At 40.2% G+C, this 22,980-nt stretch overlaps 2 protein-coding genes across 3 annotated transcripts in view; both read right to left on the bottom strand.

The window, feature by feature from the left end:
* LOC137297853 (MKI67 FHA domain-interacting nucleolar phosphoprotein-like) overlaps positions 1–22,980 on the bottom strand; it is a 273,252-nt gene that overhangs the window by 164,190 nt on the left and 86,082 nt on the right. The window lies entirely within an intron of this gene.
* Positions 1,394–21,066, bottom strand: LOC137298504 (uncharacterized). Of its 2 annotated transcripts, XM_067830795.1 has the most exons (15): positions 20,734–21,066; positions 18,123–18,219; positions 13,844–13,956; positions 13,586–13,688; positions 13,057–13,181; positions 12,398–12,509; positions 9,576–9,691; positions 7,542–7,638; positions 7,064–7,185; positions 6,526–6,613; positions 6,007–6,122; positions 4,549–4,672; positions 3,623–3,729; positions 2,621–2,659; positions 1,394–2,360 (listed from the first exon to the last, which is right to left on the bottom strand). In XM_067830795.1, exons 1-15 carry the CDS (start codon positions 20,771–20,773, stop codon positions 2,299–2,301), a joined length of 1,461 nt encoding a protein of 486 aa, XP_067686896.1. In that variant the 5' UTR covers positions 20,774–21,066; the 3' UTR covers positions 1,394–2,298. The 2 variants fall into 2 exon arrangements, with proteins under 2 accessions (XP_067686896.1, XP_067686897.1); XM_067830796.1 differs by lacking the exon at positions 18,123–18,219 and having other exon boundaries at positions 20,734–20,886.

Here is a 22,980-nt window from a genome sequence, read left to right as displayed (position 1 = left end):
GAGACTCAAAATGCCCATAGCATTAATTTTCTATTTTCGTAAGTCGTGTTTGCTCCGAATGCTTTATTGCTTCAGTTATCTTATTTTTTAAATGTATTTTCGTTCATTGCACGCCATGTACCCCCAAAATCCACAACCCCTCTGTGTACAGTACACGCAAAGAAAACGATACTGCTTTTAGATAATGATAAGCAAGTATTAAATATCACGAACCTATTATTTCCTCATTTACGTTCGAGATGGTAAATGAGGTGCGTCCTACAGTTCCCCTTTTGACAGAGAAGACTTACAAAGCAGTCGGAGTATATTTACTACGTTAACGTGCTCTACTGGCGAGCAATTGAATAGGTTATGCATGACCGCTGTGAAATCATTGTTACCCTGATATCGTCCGTCTCGCTTGTCATTGCTTTCCACATCGCTGGTGTCGATTGTGCAAAACCAAATACCGTACTTCTGTCACTTCTATTGCAGCAAAGGCCTCTTTTGTCTGTACATTTCACGGTTTATTTTAACATTTAAATGTTTACTGAACTGTCTCTGCACTCGGTACCACTATTGTCCTGTTTTGAGTTATGCTTTCAAAGATGGTACTGATGTGATCATACAAAGATTCGGCCATGCATGGTCACTGATACCACGAGTTTATAGTGCCCGTGATGCACATTATCCTCTTCAGTCGGAGACAATCGATGCTGTGAAAATGTCAGGGAAATGCAATATTCGTTGTTAAACTATGATGATGACGTCATCCTATTGTTCTTGATGTTGATTCTGAGAAAGGAATACACTTGCCATTCCGAAAGGGCATTTTCAACAACTAATGTCACAAAATATGTAATACTTTATTACAATAAACACTTCGCTACCACATCTACTTTGCATTTCATCAGTGTAAGATTAACCCAGATGAAATCTATTCCTTGAAGACTTCATGTTTCAGAATCATAGAATGTTACTGTAAAATAATGAAAAATGCGTGTGTTCCTGTGGATGAGCACGAACACACCTCAAGTTCCTTGAGAGTTTTTCTTCTTAAATGCTACAGACACGACATGCTGACTTGATTCATGTGCGTGTGAACTTGACCAGATAGAGCCCGTAGAGAGCCTGTATAGAGCACATCGATCTGAAATGGTTAGGCCCGTGCAGGGCATGTCAGCATGCCTTGGTTAGGTCCATTTAACACGTGCCAACTTGACCTGGTTAAGCCTATATAGCACATGCCAAATCCACTTGGTTAGGTCGGTATAGCACATGGCAACTTGACCTGATTAGGCCCGTATAGCACATGCCAATTTCACCTGGATAGATCCGTATAGCACATGGCGACTTGTCCTGGTTAGGCCCGTAAAGTTGTCAATTTATCAAGTATCAAAACATAACCAAACTCTGTGCGACAATCGCTCTTTATTTAAACAGACTGATTTTAAAATGTATTCCCCCAGAGGATAGCTTGACGGTAATTGTCACCTTCACTTGTATTCATGTATGCATACCCTAACACCGATGTGTTATCATTATTTCTAACACGCTGTAATTACATTACATCATCCATTTTATATCCGCTGTGCATGTTTTCCAACACGAGATACAAGAAACGACCGGTACATTATGCCAAACAGTGAATTTGCGTTGTATCTCTGCATGTCAGCTGGATATGTGAGACAGTGCTAAGTCGGCTGTGATGCAACTATTACTGTGGTGTGCTGATAAACCAACGCACATCTTGTATTCAGGCTCACAGCAAAGGATCCCCAAACAGTACGGAAAAGCTGTCGTGTCCAGTGACTCTTCAACTGGACATTTGTTGCTCATCTGGGCAACTCAGTTACTTTTTATGTCGTCTTATGGTAATGTGAAAATAAGAATCGTGGAAGCGCAGATTATTCAATAATTGTGAATATATAGCTTCATCGAAGCTCTGACCTAGGATGGTCATTCTTATGGCATGCAGGTTGCTGAGGAGTATCAATACACGAAAATAGCGGTGGCAGGAATGTCATGCATCGTAAAGTATCAGGTGGTGACGTTGATGTATTCTCTCACATCAAATATCCCTCAAAAACGTGGACTACAGTACAAAAAAAATAGGAAATGCAAGTCAGACTTTACTCTTAATATTGTCCTAGTTACAAAGCGGTTGCACAGGTACAAGGGAGTTCGATTGCATTTCACACCAACGACAGTAATTTCATTCACTACTAAACTTTCCTCAGGAGCACCAATGCTTTACGTAACTATGAACTGAGCAGATTCTTTGGTTTGTTTTAGCGTGAACGTTGTCCTGGACATCCTTCACGCCAGCATGTACAGCAGGAACGACATGACAACCATCACTGCTGTTGACAGACCACCTCCTAGAACAGAAGGGAATATCATCTATAGTACCAGCTTGGAAAATAGAAACGCGCCAAAAACAAACGATTTAAGTGGTCATCATACCCTAGGACCTGATACATGTGCTACAGTCGTACAGTGTGGCATTTCTCTCGTAAAATATCTTTGGATGTCTTGAGAAGCTACATGACTTGTGTTACAAATTAATATATCTTTTATGTAACCTTTATGTAACTTTTACTCTATCTGTCTGTATACGAGGAGATATATTGCATATTACCTGTGGTGCTCCCTGTGTTTGGGGTCACAAGTAACTCAGCTGAAAAAAACAGACACGATCTTATGAATAAACAAATAAACAGACATGATCTTATGAATAAATCTATCTGTTTTGCATCTAGAAATCAGACGCACATATGTCAATTTTCGACTGGACTTGTTGGATATATCATTAAATAAAGCTAGACGACTTTCAATAGAGAGAGGTTTAACAATATGTAACTCGGCTGTTCAAGATGAAATTCACCTTGTTTTTTTTTGTATGTCCACATTATGCTGAAAACAATATATTCCAAATAAAGATCTGTTAAAATTTCCCTCATTTGTTTCCATGGTATCCTCCAATACTGAAACGTAATACGTAATCTGGAACCTTATGAAAAACATCCTGTTATACTGAGAAACAATCTCTTATGTGAACTGTAATTTGTTTCGTGGAATGTCTGTAATATGTCATGTATATATACTTGTGGAGGTCTGAAGTACAACAAACATCTTTGACTTGGCAGAAACGACATCTCTGTTGCCTCTGAGATGACGTTTCAGTGTAGAACTAACATCCATAATAGAAAGTGATGTTTCCCAACCTGTCGTACGGGGTATTAAAAGAAGCAGACTTACAGGAACAGAGCAATATCTGGATCTACAAACATGTTCTACAGGTTTTGTTGTAGACAATACACACTGCCAGGAAGAGATCTACCTACGTATTGTTTCGCAGTATCGCAGAAGGCAGATGATATGTCTTCATTTGATTCCGATTTAAATGAGACTGTACCACGTATGCAGTAGGCCAAGCGTGGACCAAGTAAGATCACAGAAAAACGAATGTAACAGTCTTATGAATGAATACACTGAGTAGGAATGTATCGTACTGTATAATTTGTAGTTGTCTTTATTGTTCTTTCAATGGAATTAGCGAACCACGAATATAACAAACTAATTTCAAGGGTCCTTTGAAGTACGTTATAAAGGGATTTTACTGTATTGAGGTTTAGCTTACCTTCCGGACACAGCTGGTTTATAATGGACAGTGACACGCCATGCCCTGACTTGTTGGCGGTGCAGTGCTTCACACTGTCAGCGCACGTAACAGTACTCTTCAGCATGCTGTAAAGAACATCTTGGGGTTTTACGCAGCCGTTCTGGTCACAGAAGCTGCCATCCGGTTTAGCTATTCACTTAGAACCTTATACTGCTCTGTGCTGATATGACGCCATAATGGTTAACTATAAAGTTTAACTATTAACAACACAGAAGTAATCCGAACTTTAATATCGCTCTGAAAGCACCAAACAAATATGCCGCACAATGTACGTTATGGTAAATTTATGCTACACGTGTCATGGCAGTTCGTGTCAGGAAGATCTGTGTTTGAAATCCTGACAATTCTGAGTTTACTGGAAAGAGAGTCCGATGTACGATTCCAACTGGGAAAACTTGGTCTCTGGTAATTCAGAACGTAAGATCTCCTATAGTATGCCCTGATCAACGCCAAACTGGGAGTTATCGATTTTGTCATTTCAGTAGGTAGTAGTAACAAATTTATTAGGAAAAACCCCAAATCTTTAATATCTTTACGTTTCAAAACTGATTGCAAACATAACACCTGTTTTCACGTTTGTCAACGTTTGGTGGAAACATAAGTGAATGAGTTTAGCTTTACGTCGCACTCAGCAATATTCCAGCTATATGGCAGCGGTCTGTAAATAATCGAGTCTACCACAGAATCCTGTGATAACAGCACGAGCATCAATCTACTCAATTGTGATACGATGACATGTTCAACCAAGTCAGCGAGCCTGACCACCCGCCTGCCGTTAGTGGCCTACCACGACAATCATGGGTTACTGAAGATCAATTCTAACCCGAATCTTCATGAGTCCGAAACATATTATGAAAAAGTTGTCATGGGAAGAAGCCACTCACGAGCACCAGAAACGCGGGTCTATGAAGAGAGGGACGAATGAGCTGAGGTCGGTTGGCACAACCATTGTATCCATACACGACGCCATTTCTGGACAGGCGACCAACTCAACATCGGACGTCAGGGCTGAAGGTAAAGTCAAAACCGAATGAAAATTTGATTGCTGAGTTAGGTCGAAAATTATGTTACTACAGTCATACCACGAATGCTGGCATGGTGGTACATGATCACAGGAGATAGATAACACATATGTGAACCAAGTGCTCGGGGTGGGGTGGTTGGTTATTGGCATTGAAGGGATGTAACAATTACTCGTTGGAAGATCACAGATCTTCTTGACGTACAGGAAAACACTAAACGCTGGAACCTGGCGACGTACAAGTATACATTCAGCTGCCAAATGTAAACTGCTTCTTGATTTATGTCATTCCCATTGGTTGTCAAAACTATCGCTCTCTGCCCTTGTTACGTGATACATACATGATACATACATACATACATGCTATATGATACATACATGCATACATACATACATACATACATACACACACATACATACATACATACATACATACAGACACACGCACGCACGCACGCATACATACATACATACATACATACATACATACATACATACATACATACATACATACATACATACATACAAAAAAAATATTCAGATTCGGGATTCGAATCCCGAATCCCAAATCCCGAATCCCAAATCCCGAATCCCGAATCCGTTTCTAACTTCATGTTCCTGTAAGTGAGTTTAGATTTACGCTGTTGTAGCAATAGTCTAGCAGTCTCGCGACGGGGCACAGCGGAAATGGGCTTCACTCATTGTGCCGATGTCGGGAATGGAACCCGGTTCTTCAACAAGACGACGGAACGCATAAACCACTAGGCTACCCCAAACGCCCCGCGCTGGTATAAGCAATACTGTAGCAGCATCGGAGAGAATGCAGTCAATACTATTAAACAGAACTAATAACAGAAGCAACACTGAAAAGCCGCATTTGGTGTTGGAGGCACAGCTAGGTAGCATTAAGGGTACAAGGTTTACTGATAAGCAATAGTGATTGTGCAATCATCAGGAGGTGGACGAATTTATACCAAACGCATAAAAGGGGGTAAATGCAATAGCCTTTAGGATTAGTATACGTGAGTGTGTGAGTGGATTAAGTTTTACGCAGTATTCCAGCAATATGACAGCAGGGGACACTTGAAATAGGCTTCACATCATGTACGCCTGTGGGGAGTCGAACGTGGGTATTCGGCATAACGAGCGAACGTTTTCACCACTACTCTACCCTACCGCCCATTAGAATAAGGGAAGTATAGCACCATCATATATTTTTATCAACAGACCAAGGTGGTATAAGAAATTCTTACATTCACAAGTAGAAAAGGAATTTTAAAAGGATTTATATTCCTTGTAGTAATACACGGTGAACACATACTTCGACAGGTGGCGTTGTAGAGGCTGCCAACTTCGTCAAAGGTGTAGTCTCTTGGGGAGGAGACGTTACAGCTGGCTAACTCTTCGTGCATGCATGCCATGACGTCTGTCATCACCCTGTTGTAAGCCCACACCGACAGGGTTAGACGACATCAAACATATCATTCCAGAAAGTGTTCTTTTCAAATTATGGATTTCGTGCTCTTATGATGATGACAGTCGAGTCAATATAACACTGCACTTAGAACAAACTGCTAAAGAATCTATATACCGGTTCATTATTATTTCAACAGTTTTCAGAAATGCATTTCCTTGTACATTTCACCAGCTGCTCACCTATATACTGTGAATCTTTGATGGATAAGTATAACAGACTGGACTTTCTTCCATTTCTTTTGTAATTTGTTGTAGGCTGGGTTATTTTTTATGTCATAGATTCACAAGACTAGGACGACATTTCGCACACAGTAAATTGTTTATATGTTATTAGAGCTATTCAGTCAATTGTCTGTATACGTACGCACAGCTCCTCAGAAGGTCTGGCACAGTCGGTTCTTCCTTTGTTGAGGAGGACATGTTCTTGGTGCAGGTATACACGGAGGGGCAGTCTGGAAATACGCCATTAGCACATATACACCGATGGACGCCATCAAATGTTCAAACTACATCAGCCTCCTCACTGTGAATTTCTTCTAAAATCAGACATTTTGTGAATTGTTATTTCTGTCATTTCGTGTCATTTTTGTGTAGCAACAGTTGATATAATCCAGTCATTTCATGAAATTTCACTTAATAATTTAATCTACATAAGTGGACCTTAATTCATATCATGTATTGTCACTAACAGTTAAAACTATTGTGGCAGCAACTGTTGCACTTCAGCTTGGCTTTGAAGCATTTGCATCTGTTTGTTTGACACTTGCTGTTTCCAGAGCTGTCACACCTCACAAACACCTGTCAACCACATATAGATGAAATCAAATTTTATGAAATGACTGAAGGAAATTGATTGTTGAAGGACAACTGTTCCTGGGGCCATGATGACCACTAACACGTACCGACCATGTGGCAAGCCATCGTGTATCCCTGCTCTAGGTCTCCGATGACCTCAGACCTGGGGACGGGAGGATCGCACAGAGGCAGCAGCTTGTCCACACAGTCCATGTAGGATCTCACGGCGCTACGAGAAATGGTACTTCAGATACAAAACAGCTTACTATTGCATGATTCCTCCTGGGCCTATATTTCCGAAGTTCTCTTAGCGCTAGGATGGTCGTGAATACAATACATTAACATTAACGTATAACCATCTTAGCGCTACGAGAGCTTCGACAATCGAAACCTTGGTCGTTTGTGTCAGAGCACAATTTCATTGCATCAAGACCTGGTGAGACTAACCAGCAAACACAACCTTTCTCCACCTCTGCGACCCTTGTCTTTGATAGTATTGCACTGACCTGCGTTCTTAGTCTCTGTGGAGTGCATGGCAATGTTTCAAAGTAAACAGAGCGACCTTCACCTCACTCACAGACTTACTTGCAGTAGTCAGGCGGATGTTCCGTCTTGTTGAGGGCCTCGGACAACTGTGGCATGCAACTCTGAACCTTCACCTGGCACATCTCTACAGGATTACCTACAACAGGTTGATCATTGAGGATTGAATTAGAAAATCGACCAAACATTATTGACATTAAAATATAATCTCTGCCGATACATTATCACGAGCATGCGTTATGTTAGCAGGTGTTTGTGAAAAGGTGGGCGTATCCTGCCCCACCGGTGGAACCCGTCATAGGCCAATGCGATGTCACCCGCGAAATCACGGGAACTTATGGAAACATTTAGCAAAGGATTTATATCAACATTGTAATTTTGCTGATTAACACCTTTATAAGCAGATCGCAACAACCTCGTTCTGTGTACGTTCTTGAATAATATTCAGATCGGGGTCGAACTGTGTGCGAACATAGTGGCACTTGTTTACAGCCTGTTCAAGAACTGTATGGACGGTCTCGGTTGGACAAGGGATGGAAGAGTGCCCCAGAACGCTAATCATTTCTGTAAGCATGGTCGCCTCCAGTGGCAAGACTGGACTCATTGCCAATTCGGCAAAGTGTTAGGTAAGATTATTTTTTTCTCGGTCCTTATTATAAGTATGTAAATTAATTAGAATGTTTGAAACTTTCCATATTCCAACAGAGCAAAAATCAAAATCGCATTTTCTCCATACTCCACTTTCCGCCAAAATACCGGCCCTAGAAGGAGGCAGTAAGCAGATGTGTGAACTTAAATTAGGTAATTAGTAGGGGAGATCAACGTATTCAATCTTAAAAGTGACCCGTTTCATTTTCAGTTTACAAGCAGCTGGCTTTTATATGAGCAAGTATGTGCTGTGTGAAGTGAGTGTTATAACGAGTGTACGCACTCGGAGTCAGAGCTTAATGCATATACGAACAGGAAGAACTGCCTGAAGACGAGTTGGCCGAGTTAAGAACGAATTAGAACAGGACAAGTGTAGTTCAGAACGGAAATGAACTGACAAAGGACGGTATTGAACTGCTTGAAAACGTTGTCCACTCGGGGTAAAGGGGCACTTTTATCCATGTTAAACGTAATGTCTACTGTCTGGAGAGCAGGTAAAGATTAAAAGACCTACTGCAATGTTCACGATGGTGTTTCAAAGTATAAAGAATAAAGTTTAACAAACATTTCAGATTTGACATTTCTTATAATTTGCATTGAAATTATTAAAATTATATGATAAAAAACACATCATTTCTGAACAGCAAACAAGTGTCATATGCCGCAAATAACAACTTCACACATAGGCATTGTGAAATATTCAGTCAGACACTGGGGCTGGTGGGTTGGTGATTTCTATCTGACCGCTGGTGAATCTGCCAGATTTGTCAGAGGGTCAGACACTATTCGTGAACACTGTACTGAGAGCTGTTTTGTATTTGATGGAACTAGCATCGTATTTTGACAAAAGTTACACGTTCTACAGTTACTGTACAGCCCGTATTGTTCGACCCCGTTCTACAACTACTGTTTGGAAGGGGCAGGACACATTAAGAACGACCTTGCTTGAGTAACATTGTTACACTCTTGCGGTGTTCATATATTCTGGAAATTGCGTTTGTGCGGACTCCGACAGAAAAAAAAAACACAGGAAAAATCATTCTCAACGTATACATACACATTCACGTTAGTCTTGATTCTTTAACTTCAGTGGACATTCTATGGCCAGAAACAATCACACTGCACAGATCAGCTATAAAATATGGTTTAACTTTCGGAATAACATAGATCTCTGATTGTGACTGCCACAGTAGTGGTGAACTACAACAACCCCTATCGCTTAGGCATACGTTACCCTGACATGACGTGACGTTAGGCATATCTTTACTCTGACATGACGTGACTTTTGGCATACTTTACCCGGACATGACGTGGTGTTAGGCATATGTTAACTCTGACATGATGTGACGTTAAGCATACTTTAACCCTGACACGATGTGGTGTATATTGCACTGCTCAAAACGGTGACCTGAATGACTGACACGTCACCTTTGCACAGTTTTTTGTACGAGTCCTCCACCCCTGACACGAAGCTGCTCCGATTCAGACTTGGGTCGCATGTGGCAAACGTTTTGTCGAAGCAGCCCATGTAGTCGCCCATTAGCCTGCAGCACCAATGATAGAGGATATCACAGATATAACACGCATGACTCACGTCATACCATCGTTTATCACTAAGTCAGGTTATCCCACATTAAATAAAATTTGTTGGACATGAAAGAGATACATGCAATAAAACATAAATGATATTATAACATGATTTGATGGTAATATCATCTCAATTAGCTCAATACATTATTACACTGGTGCATAAAACGCAATAGCCGAGTTTAAATCACAGAATTCGCATCAAATATAAACTATATCAGTCTATGCAAATGACTGCGTCAAGGTACAAAATCAATATGAGTGTCTAAATACGGATGTATCTGTGAAGGAACTGATAGCACATATATATAAGTGGATATCTGTGTCTTTGAATGAATCCAGATTACGACTTGCATATGGGCGTGTGTCTAGGTGAGAAAATTAGGTGGGAATGAATATAGTGTCGATAAATGAATGTGTGTCCGGTGGGTAGGAATATAAGTGCCATATATGGATGTGTGTTTGGTGGGAAGGAATGTAAGTGTCCATATATGGATGTGTGTCTGGTGGGAAGGAATGTAAGTATCCATATATGGATGTGTGTCTGGTGGGAAGGAATGTAAGTATCCATATATGGATGTGTGCCTGGTGGGAAGGAATGTAAGTATCCATATATGGATGTGTGTCTGGTGGAAACGAATGTAAGTGTCCATATATGGATGTGTGTCTGTTGGGAAGGAATATAAGTATCCATATATGGATGTGTGTCTGGTGGGAAGGAATGTTAGTGTCTATGTATGGATATGTGTCTAGTTTGGATGGAATATAAGTGTTCATATGTGAATATGTGTCTAAGAGGAAATGCATTTAACTATCTATATATGGATGTTTGTCTAGGTGGGAATGAATATGTATGTATGTATGTATGTATGTATGTATGTATGTATGTATGTATGTATGTATGTATGTATGTATGTATGTATATGTGTGTGTGTCTGTCTGTCTGTCTGTCTGTATGTTTGTATGTATGTATGTATGTATGTATGTATGTATGTATGTATGTATGTATGTATGTATGTATGTATGTATGTATGTATGTATGTATGTGTGTGTGTATGTATGTATGTATGTATGCATGCATGCATGCATGCATGTATGTATGTATGTATGTATGTGTGTGTGTGTGTGTGTGTATGTATGTATGTATGTATGTATGTCTGCATGGATGGATGGAAGGATGGATGGATGTAAAAATGTCTTTTTTTGTCTGAACAGTAACTGATATCTACAGATATTTCAATGTTAATGCAGGAATCAATATCACCACCTGCAGGTAGTTGAGAGTAAATGCAGGGATTCATATCACAGTCAACAGATATTTGAGTGTCAATGTAGGAATCAGCATCACAGCCTACAGATATTTTAGTATCAAAACGGGGATTAAAATCATCGAGTCACAGCCTACAGACATTTCAGTGTCAAAGCAAGAATCAATATCACAGCCAACAAATAGTTGAGTGTCAATGCAGGGATTAATACCACTATCTACAGAAATTTGAGTAAATTTGAAGGAATGTAAGTATCCATATATTGATGTGTATCTGGTGGGAAGGAATGTAAGTATCCATATATGGATGTGTGCCTGGTGGGAAGGAATGTAAGTATCCATATATGGATGTGTGTCTGGTGGAAACGAATGTAAGTGTCCATATATGGATGTGTGTCTGTTGGGAAGGAATATAAGTACCTATATATGGATGTGTGTCTGGTGGGAAGGAATGTTAGTGTCTATGTATGGATATGTGTCTAGTTTGGATGGAATATAAGTGTTCATATGTGAATATGTGTCTAAGAGGAAATGCATTTAACTATCTATATATGGATGTTTGTCTAGGTGGGAATGAATATGTATGTATGTATGTATGTATGTATGTATGTATGTATGTATGTATGTGTGTGTGTGTGTGTCTGTCTGTCTGTCTGTCTGTCTGTCTGTCTGTCTGTATGTATGTATGTATGTATGTATGTGTGTGTGTGTGTGTGTGTGTATGTATGTATGTATGTATGTATGTATGTATGTATGTATGTATGTGTGTATGTGTGTGTATGTATGTATGTATGTATGTATGTATGTATGTATGTATGTGTGTGTGTGTGTGTGTGTGTATGTATGTATGTCTGCATGGATGGATGGAAGGATGGATGGATGTAAAAATGTCTTTTTTTGTCTGAACAGTAACTAATATCTACAGATATTTCAATGTTAATGCAGGAATCAATATCACCACCTGCAGGTAGTTGAGAGTAAATGCAGGGATTCATATCACAGTCAACAGATATTTGAGTGTCAATGTAGGAATCAGCATCACAGCCTACAGATATTTTAGTATCAAAACGGGGATTAAAATCATCGAGTCACAGCCTACAGACATTTCAGTGTCAAAGCAAGAATCAATATCACAGCCAACAAATAGTTGAGTGTCAATGCAGGGATTAATACCACTATCTACAGAAATTTGAGTGTCAATGCAGAAACAATATCACAGTTTGTATATATTTGAAGGAGCGCAAGGATTAATATCACAGCCTACAGATACTTGAGTATCAATGCAGAATCAGCATCACAGACTACATGCATTTGGGTTTCACTGCAGTTATGAACATCAGTGTTTGAACCAACAGAAGTGTGTGTGTTTTTCATGACGGTACGTCAGTTTACAAACCTGCAGTACGCAGTAATGTTATATGATTCCAAAGCTGCTGATATGTCCGGCATTGAGGCTGCACATCCAGCCGTATGAAGCTTGCCGGTGCATATAGTTTTCTTGTCATTGCCTAAAAGCACAAATTGCAATGGCTTACAGTCATTCACGCTTACTTTAATTGATAAAAGACAGAATACTGGGTGGACCCTGCAGCAGCAGCAACGGGGACATGTAAAGTGCAAGGATAGCTATTAAGGGACACTGGCACATCGTACTTGCTGGAGGAGGTTCAACGCCGTTATCATGTCATTTAACTCTCATCACTCCATGTCTGCCTGGTGGATAACAAGCCGGAAGTGGTGCACGAAACTTTTCATAAGTACGGGTATGGTGCTAATAAGCAAACACATATAGTCAGGGAATCCAGAACTCACCAGGGGGACGCAAATCGATCACCATAAAATACACGGTGACAGGTAGCGAAACAAGATATATGCAGTTAGTATTGACTCATATATACAATGACCTAGATGCAAATATTCAATGCTTAAATCAGCATTATAGTCCTGAAAAGTATACTATATAAAAAGAATAGGTACACTATGGCACTGTGACGCATTTTATTGATTATTTTAACCATGACATGATCATACCTCTTCAAATATCGGCTCACTTACTATTCTCTGTGCTGCAAAACCTGTCGTAAGATGAATAAATGCCTCCCAGTACGTCGAATATGGTGACGCCTTTAGCACACTCTTTTACTTTGAACTCCACGCAACGAAGGAATGTCTCCATGGACCTACAACAGATTGTCTGTACAACGGGGCCACATCACAACTGCAACTCAAGGCAATCTAGAGTAAATGGTTAAACACAGGGTATACTGAACAAGGTCAGGACCCCTGGTCAGATCGGTTAGATAAAATAAGGAGTATCCCACACATAAGCCTGTGGTGTGACACCCGTACCGTAGTCAGTTGTGTGGCTGAATACTGCAGGACAGATGTGCGGATAACAAGTACAGTAGCCAACAATATCACACACGTAGAGTAGCCAGAGGTTTGATACTCGTGACACGTACAGTAACCACACGTACAGTAGCTGGCAGGTTGGTACTTACACAGTAGCTAGCAGTTTGATACTCGCACAGTTTAGCACACTCCATTAGCACGTCACCGCGCTTAAACAAGTTGATTTACTCACGCGCAGTAGCCAGATATGTTCATTTTCTGGAGTAGATTTGAAGCGTCTGTCATCAAGGGATAACAGCTCATAATCCTGCTACCGCAAGCTTGAACCTCGCCCTCTGAAAAACCAACGACACTTAATCAAGCGTAACTATTAAAAACATCCATTTTGAAGTACCCCCCAGAATATTTTGGTAATACCAATAACAAAATTCATTCTACAGCTTGTCCTGAACATGCTACGCGAGGTCAACAATGATCTGAATACACTCACTTGTCACCCGACAGTCTCGGTAGTATTTCTCTTTCATGGCGTCCAGCAGCTCGGTGCTGTTGTCGCAGTTGACGTAGTCGCTGGAGTAGCAGCTGATGGTTCTGCTGGTTAATCTGTGGGGAGGGCAAAACGTTAATATCATATTTTCATTCTCATGTGACACGCTTGCAGACCTGTTCCCAATTCAGATATGTCTTTACTAGCCATGGGCCATACTGGCACATACACCTGTGTAGATGTGACTAGAAGTCAGCTCGGGTCAGACTGTCGAACGCCCCAGACATTGCAATGCATCCAGAAAGGTAGTTTCAGATTAGTTCTATAACGTTTCCTTGTTGGTGAAGGCGTATAGAAAACTTATTTATGAGTATTACTGATTTTTACTGAGTGTTCATTTTTTCTGTCGTTCGTTAGTACTGTGCAAGCAACCAGTTACAGTGGAATAATGGTAGGTTTGGTTGCGTGACTGGTTGTCAAACGACGCTGTCAGAAATATCCAAGTGATAGGGCGATGGTCAGTAAATAATCGAGTATGGACATGGCTTAAGACTGGCAGTGGCTGGTCTGAATTGCTTACGTCATTATGGTGGAGCGGCATTTATATGACGTCAGCAATTATTGTATGTCGTCATAATAAGTGTCATTATACGTTACGTCAACCATTCTACTACAGTTACGTCATCGACATATGGATGTATGCATTCCCCTGCACTGAACACACTGATCCATCATTAACGGCATGCCAGTCTAGGATCCACTCGCGTGTATTAACTGATCAATTCACTTAGAGCAGCTTCACAGACAGATAGTGTATTTAGGTCTCACCATGGGTGCACACTATGTACACTTGATGTGAGTTTAACAAGAGTAGAAGTAATCCAGCCATTCTTTACATCATTACGAGAGACTGTAGAAGATACTCTAAAACACAAACTGGAAAATGTAAGTAAATGTAAGTAAGTTTTAACACTGCATTCAAAAATATAAACGATCATCTTCGCACAAAAATTAGGTAGAGGCAGTATGATGCATAACAGTTTCAATAGATAGTAAATTGCAGAAGCTTTGTACAGCAGACAACAAACCTTGTAGGGTTTATAAATTGGTTGCACTTGTACCGCTGTGCAGCATGTGCAGCAGTTGTTTGCGTTGTTCCTTCTAGCGTTTAGCTGTCTCCGCTATACACATAACAACATTGTTGTTTCTTCAACAACAGTAATGTGCATGGACATAGCTGCAAATACTGTTGGGTACAGGGTAAACAATGTTATGTACCGAATTGAAACTTACTCTAGTATTCAGTATTTTGAGTAAGTATGAAGTTCATGGTCCTTATTTGGAGACATAAACCTGCATACACCATTTTATTCCCGCTTCCCATAGCAGCAACTAAGCGCGAATAAAATGTCTGTCTCATTTATGCGTTGAATAGTCGATACACTAAGCCTTCAGTCTTTATAACTGTGTGTTCAATCATGTGATTGAACATGTATTCAGTCACAGTTGCTCAGACACAAATACCCCTTCAGTAAAAGGAAGACTGTCTTGAGCTCTTGTTGTGTTAATTAAGATGTTTAAGCCATACTAAACATCAAATATTTGAGAAAAGAACGGTCATTTGTAACAGTGTGATCCTTCACAGTGTTTAACAAGACGCTTGCCATTCGATAAAGATGATGCAATAGCATATGTGTATGTGCATCCAAGTGGTTTAACTTGGTATGGCCAAAAACCGTGTAACTGTGGAATCTCGATGTTGTTTGAACAATTACGAACATTTTGGCATGCTTTTAGTGGCATGTATATTATGATTGGAGGTGATGTAAAAGCTACAACTGGTGACGACCCTGACACCTTTGAAGACAGCATTGCTGATATGCTAGGATTTGAGAATATTCATGTGTTATTTGACAAGCTGGACACGCACATTCACTCCTGTGATAAAATCGTTAATCACTCCGGAAATGTTCTACTTCAATGGTGATCCGCTTTAAGCCTATTTGTTATGAAGGTTCGCTGTGGATCAGATGCTCGCTCAAATTACACATTTATAAAACAGCTGGATAACAGTTTGATTGCCTGTGGGAGATGGGAGATGTTCACCCATGTTGTTTGCACTTTGTAATGGTTTCAGTATCATGATAAGGACAGACTCGCACCATTTACCGCTTGACGCCCGCATGTCTTCACAAGAGGCATCGAATTGACTACCGTTACGGGTAGGATGAGAACAGAGCTGAATTGTTTTGGGATTCGCTGATTTCAGATGAGATTATATCCGTGTTTGAAGCATGTTTACAATCTTTGTCTACGAATATGGAGGTTGCCATAGAAACGTTCACCGATGCAGTATGTAAGGCTGTAAGTTGTATAAAGAGCTAATGTGGTAATTATGCATGTAAATCTCAACAATTATGGTATGCTCAGGAGTGTAGTTATCTTCGATGTGAGAAAAAATAGTTTGTGACAGTATTTAAAGGCAAGAAATCTATTTACGGATGGTGTTCGAGCCAAATATTGCGTGTATTTCAGTGGAATAAGAAATAAGTTGTTGTATAATCTCATCAATAATACGTCCTTTTAATCACCACTTCAGCATATTCACCTGCTTCCTTCCCTGCTAGACTGTGTAGTGCAGATTCAAGTGATGTTTTCTTACCTCTTCTTTCTGTTTTATTAATGGTCGTTACTTTTTCCCCCAGTCATGGCACTGACCGCCATTCCACCTGAAGAGCTAAACACCAACGGTGACGGGTGCGGGGTCCCTGGCGTACACTCTTCGACCGAGAATGCCGCATAGATATTTAATTGGGGACAGGTCTAGGGACTTAGAGGGCTAGTCCAATGTCTGTATGCCCTCTTGTCGGATATAAGCTGTGACAATTTTGGCCCCATGTGGTCTTGCATTATCATCTTGGAATTCAAAATTCCTGCCAATGAATCTAGTCAGTGGAGCCAACGTTTCGTCAACGTATCGATGAGTCAAGGATCCATTAACGATGACCAGACTTGAATTCGCTTGTTATGTGTAACCCCACTCCACACCACGACACTACCACCCCATATCGATCGTGGTCAATAATTGCCGCTCTGGCATACCGCTCACCGCTAGGGCGCCAACAACGTTTTCTGCCATCTGTGAATCTCAGGCAAAACCTTGTCTCATTGGAGAACATGGTGCAACGCCAATGCCGCAAAGTCCGTCCCTGATACTGCCTAGCCCAGGACAATCTTTGATGGGTAACATCCTTGAAAGGCCGCCCTGCTCTCAGACGTGCTTGACAGAGCCGGTTTTTAACGACTGAGTGTGAAAATCGTCGCCCAGTGAGTGTACGGAAGACCCTATTGATGGCAGGTGCTGATATGAACCTATTGCGTAGCGCCATTAATGTAATGAGACGATCCTATCGTGGTGTCGTTGAGTTTGGTTTACCATGTCCAGGTCTCATTTCAACCCCACCTGTTTGACGGCGTAAAATTACACTTTTTGATTTACCCAACATTCGGGAAACAATCAGTGATTTCATAGATCTGAAATATGGGGAAAGGCCGTGATTCTGAATGATTTTCTTAGTGTGAAAACGTCAACTTCAAACCATGACGTTCGTGGTGAGTGTGATAGGTATCTTGTATACGTCTTCTCCCACAAACGTTATATAAAACATTGATGTAAACTGTTGTCCATGCCAAACCCAGGCCTACCCAAGAAACGCTTTAACTTAATATTAGAAATGAGTCATAGTAAATGTAGCTGGACATCAAAATTGAGAAAGATGTTATTTAAAATGGGATTTGGCAATGTTTGGGATAACAAGTGCATTAGCAATATTCAGTCGTTTTTATCAATATTATGGTCACAGCAAAATGTATGGAATCCATCCACGTATAAATCTAATTTATATAAAGAGTTTTCTTATTAAGCATATAACTGTTCAGAAATGTTTAATATGCTGTCCTCACAATCTGAATATTGAGATAGGTGAATAATTAAATGTCCCAAGAAAGGAATGATTTTGTGATGGTCGTAAAATGAAGTGTATCGAGGATGAGTACCAGTTCTGGTTTGTATACAAGGCCTAAGTCGATTTGACAGGCTATTCCACATTCAAACGCAGTCACTGGCAAATTGCGTACGCCCTCGTACGTGCGGCTATTCCCAGTTGTATTATTTTCAAGTATATATCTACATATGAACACAAGGTGTTCACTCTTTGCAACAAACACACGTGCACTGACACCACTCATACGTAGTCACACGAGCACACATCCTGCTACTTACTGACAATACAGCTCCTGGTTGTTCTCTGTTCTGGCTTTGTTGGCGTCCATATTCAGCGCTGTACATCTAGGGTCATGTGTACACGCTAAACTGCCACCTGTACACCATGCACGGAAATACCGATCAAGAAATGCCGGTTCAAAACTCTCTAACTTGTGTTCACAAATATATAATGAAATGGGCTATGCTACACAGCTTTATCTGAATTAGCACAGCCGGCTGTATTGCTACGAAATATGTTAACCTTGATTATGAGGTGCTGTGATTGCAAGGTACTCTTTGATGTACACTGATTGGGAGATGATGTGCTATTCTTATTGAAGAGATATTTGTCCGATCTTGGATGGGTGCTATAGTTATTGTACAAATGTGTTAATACACACACATGCACACAGACAGAGAGAGCGAGAGAGAGAGAGAGACAGACAGACAGGCAGACAGACAGAGAGACAGGTAGGTAGGTAGGTAGGTAGGTAGGTAGGTAGGTAGGTAGGTAGGTAGGTAGGTAGGTAGGTTATTCAATATTAATTTATGTTCCGCAAATCCGGATAATGGGATTTCTGGACTTCTTGTGATACACCAGGTATGTGGAAAGCCCTACTCTAACAATACAGCCAATATTCGTATGCGTGACAAAGTGCCATAAGGCCCCATTGCTCTACATTCAACACCGTAGTTATGGTACTAATTAATTTTTGCTTTCGTGGAATTCCACATTAGTCCGTGTAATATAGCTCGATAAACTCAGGCGTATATTGTACGACATGTTGAGAGAAGGTGTTTGAGTTACTCTAGTATTTCCGATTCCGACGCAGTTTAAGTTATATCTCTGCATGTCTGGTTACTGTGGGAGGAAAGCCCGGAGTGACGTTTACCACCTTGAAGAACCCATGCTCACAGTACAAACAAACCAAGGTTCATAATAGGAATGGACAGAGAATCACACTCATAGTCATGGGTTTCTGGTATTCCTGGAGGAAGCTCAACCCGGTTAAACATAAACCTTCACACCTTCTATCACGTGTATGAAAACTGTCACGCGACAGGCAAGTCAATAGTCCCTTATTACGATGTGTTTGATGTTATTCATAATGTTAACATAAAATATAACAATATTATTTGTTTTTTCAAAACACGTGTTCACACTTTTCAGGTAAAACATATGTCTGATTTTGATGGAATACCACAGAATAATCTTTCAAAGTTTTAGAAACATTCAGTGTCATGATTCAAAACTTTGAAAGGTTGCAACGCACAATGAGAATTTAACACAGCAAATCTCAACAAAGAGCTATGGATGAATTGCCACTAACAAGCCTCCATGACAATGTGTAAGTTTTCGTAATTCTTATATATGGTAATGTATTTCTCACTTGAATGCAAAGTTTTCAGTAGGTTTAAAACTGCAACTATTGTCAAATGTCTAGGTGTTTCAATCCACAGACACATATGCACAATATGTAACTAGTTAAGATATTTTGACACTATATTTTGTTGTGGAATATAGTATTTAGCCAAAGGCAGTTCCACTCGGTTATCTCATCACATCCCTGAAGACACTGATGTCACCAACAAAGATACATGCACCTATGTCTTCACGACCTATTCAATAGCTCCTTGTTTGTGTAGATATTTCAGTTTATGAATCAGTTTCGAAAGTCTTAAAACGGTAAATCCTCAAGTTCATATCTACAGATAGTATGAACTAGTTTTCAGTCAATCTACTTATTGATTTCATGTTCATATTTATGGGTTTGGGTGGGACATTATTCAAGTTATAGAGGCATGTCGTATTTGGCAACCCAATGAAAAAGCGAATCCGACAAGCTTACACACACATGCGCATGCATACGCACACGCATGCGCTCCTCCATATAAGAGTAACAATCTCGGACGCGGGGGAACCATCAGACTTTAGATGACGAAAAGTGGCTTTTTTTCAAATTTATACTTTGGACAATACTGAGTTAAAGCTGTTCATTAATACAAGATGTATAAAGTAAATGAATATTCCGACACCTTCTGTTTTCTGATATGGAGAAATAAATATTTATTTCATAATAAATGCTGCAGGCTGTGCGCCAGCTCTCCACACCATCGAGGGAGCTTACTCATCACCTATATCTGTCAAGCAGATCTCTCACGTTTAATTGCCGTAGCAAATATTTCGCCAAAAATGCAACACTAATAGCTAGATAATTAATCTTTCCAAAACTGTTTCCCTTCAGATAAAGTTACAACGCCATTCCAAATATAATTTAATACTTATGTTTTGAGTATTTTTTTATTCATTAATTACTAGTATATTACATTATTTTATTAAATTGTATTATATAAACTTTGTCGAAGTTTATGTTTCGCTCTGAATAAATATCCATTCTGACATCAACAACTAGGATACGTACAGATAAATACTTTCGTGAAAAGCATTATGGTGAAATGCAAACTATAGTATGTGTAGATGTATGTTGACAAACTGGACTTGACATGCTTGACCATCATCAAAGATTTAGAGGCAGCCTTATACAAGGAAAGATCGACAGTACTGTTTTCATTTATCCCATTTTTACTGTGTTTCAACAAAAGATAGCATGTTACAACTGGTACCTACCAAGGAATAACGTCAAAAGGTACAGGCTGTTGAAAGACATGGTGTGTGGTGACTTGTGTTGTCCAGGGACGCTCGGTGCTGACTGTTATCCTTTACTCCGTCGCCGTCGTCTGCGCAGTGCACATGCTCACGTTAGCTCAATACACCGCAGTTATAGGTGTCGCTATATCCGCATAACAAATATATGTACCAGGTGCATGCATATAGAAATTTGCTATCACCAGGTCGAATTAACTTTTTCTGTCAGACTGTCAGACTTTGAGACTGTGAGGGCAAGTTATATGATCAGCAGGTCCTTGTGTTGTTACTGGTTCTCCGTGATCGTCACCTGCTGTGTTCAATGACGTGTGACGGGCCTCACTGAATACTGTGGGTACAAGTGTACGAGGGTCATGGTCCAGGTCGGGGAAGGGAACTACATAAATCTGCCCCGAAATTTCGATATCTGATATTTTATGTTGCGTTCGTACACAGAGCTGTTTGATTTTGTACAAATAATCACGATAACCAAAAACTGGCTACAATGTGCATACCATACTTCTTCCGAGTGTTTGTACACCTCAGCCAGGATTAGATAGTGCAGGACTAGATAATTACTGGTAACATGTAGGCTAACTTAAAACATACTGGGATCTCATGTAAAATTCAAGATCACATGTAACATTCAGGATCGCAAGTAACATACAGGACCACGAGTAAAATTCAAGATCACATGTAACATTCAGGATCTAATGTAACATTCAGGATCACATGTAACATACAGGATCACATGTAACATGCAGTATCACATGTAACATACAGGATCTCATGCAACATTCAGGATCACATGTAACATGCAGGATCTAATGTAACATTCAGGATCACATGTAACATGCAGGATCTCATGTAACATTCAGGATCACATGTAACATGCAGGATCTCATGTAACATTCAGGATCTCATATAACATTCAGGATCACATGCAACATGCAGGATCACATGTTATCTATATGATCGTCTGTAATATACAGTCCTACGCTTAATGTTTGATATAAATTGTAACTATCAATCTTTTATCAAGCACGTTACAATGCCAGTTAATACACTTTGGCGTCGTATCGGCCACATCAGCCCTAACGTAACACAAACTACTTTATGACAGACGTGTATTTCGGAAAGGAGGATGTATCCCCGGTCTCATTACAATCGTTATATGACAGAGGGAGAATCATCCTTCTGCCAGTAATGCAGTATGCTGATTGAAGCAATGATAACACTCTAAATGTTAATTTGCTCTCACTTATGCAGCAGACTAATACTTAACACACATAAGTCATGGTACAGTTTTCCTTGATGCGCTACAAAAATTCGCTCTAACAGCATCCTCTTCTTAATGTTTCGGAGAAATGTGCTAGTGGTGGCTGGTCAGTTTCTTAAAGTGGTCAGTGAGCAAGGGATTGTCGGTTAAGTCTGTAACTAGCTGATCCGCGTCCATACCCGTTCTACACCCATACACGAAAACCTGAACATATCTTGTGGCACCCGTCACACATGCGAGGTGAAAGAATTTGGACAGCGGAAACAATTATGGCAATTATGGTACAAGTCAATATGTTGAACCGCACTAGACACTATTGTCTTCCTGTTTTCTTATGACCACCATAAGACAATTTCTCCTTTGGTGAAATCCACGGGTGCTGACAAAACAAAGTGTACATCAACAGGGATAATGTGGCCCTTAAAAACAACATCTTTTTTATTGATAGACACCGTCTTTATTGCAGTAGATGCGACGTCTTGGTGTAGATGCTGGCACCGCTATAATTGGGATCACACTTGTAAGAAGTGCAGATTCTGGTACTTTTATTGTCGTGAGTCCCGTCCGGGATTCGAACCCACACCCTTAGAGTCAGGCACCTAATCGCCATTACATTCTAAGGATGTGCGTTAGAATACCGGATGGAACTCAACCCAACAAAAGTACTGAAAGCTGTATTTTATTAAGATACTGTAATCCCAAATATAGCATATGTTACATTTGACCACCTTCTGAATGGCAATTAAGAAAGAAGTTGTCTAGCCGTAAAACCGGTTCCTCGTGATGATCCGTGATACCGGACACTCGAAATAACGATCAAAGGCTTTTCGCCATATGCAAGGAACTAAACTCTTCGCACAGAATTGTTTGATGCTTGAATTGTATGATGCCATTCGTTTGTCCTGGGTGAAAGTTATTCAGTGCTTACAGTCGCGACTGGTTTAGTTTCT

The sequence above is a fragment of the Haliotis asinina genome, chromosome 10 (assembly GCF_037392515.1).
Source record: "Haliotis asinina isolate JCU_RB_2024 chromosome 10, JCU_Hal_asi_v2, whole genome shotgun sequence".
Taxonomy (NCBI): Eukaryota; Metazoa; Mollusca; class Gastropoda; order Lepetellida; family Haliotidae; genus Haliotis; species Haliotis asinina.
Note: the sequence above shows the minus strand (reverse complement) of the source record. Positions and strands in the feature narration are given on the sequence as shown.

Excerpts from the sequence above, each read along its gene's own strand:
- LOC137298504 (XM_067830795.1), bottom strand. The coding sequence starts at position 20,773 with ATGTCTTTCAACAGCCTGTACCTTTTGACGTTATTCCTTG. Across the intron at positions 3,730-4,548 it reads GACCCGCGTTTCTGGTGCTC|CATGCTGAAGAGTACTGTTA; the intron begins GTGAGTGGCTTC and ends TGTTCTTTACAG. Across the intron at positions 2,361-2,620 it reads AAACACAGGGAGCACCACAG|GAGGTGGTCTGTCAACAGCA; the intron begins GTAATATGCAAT and ends CTTCTGTTCTAG.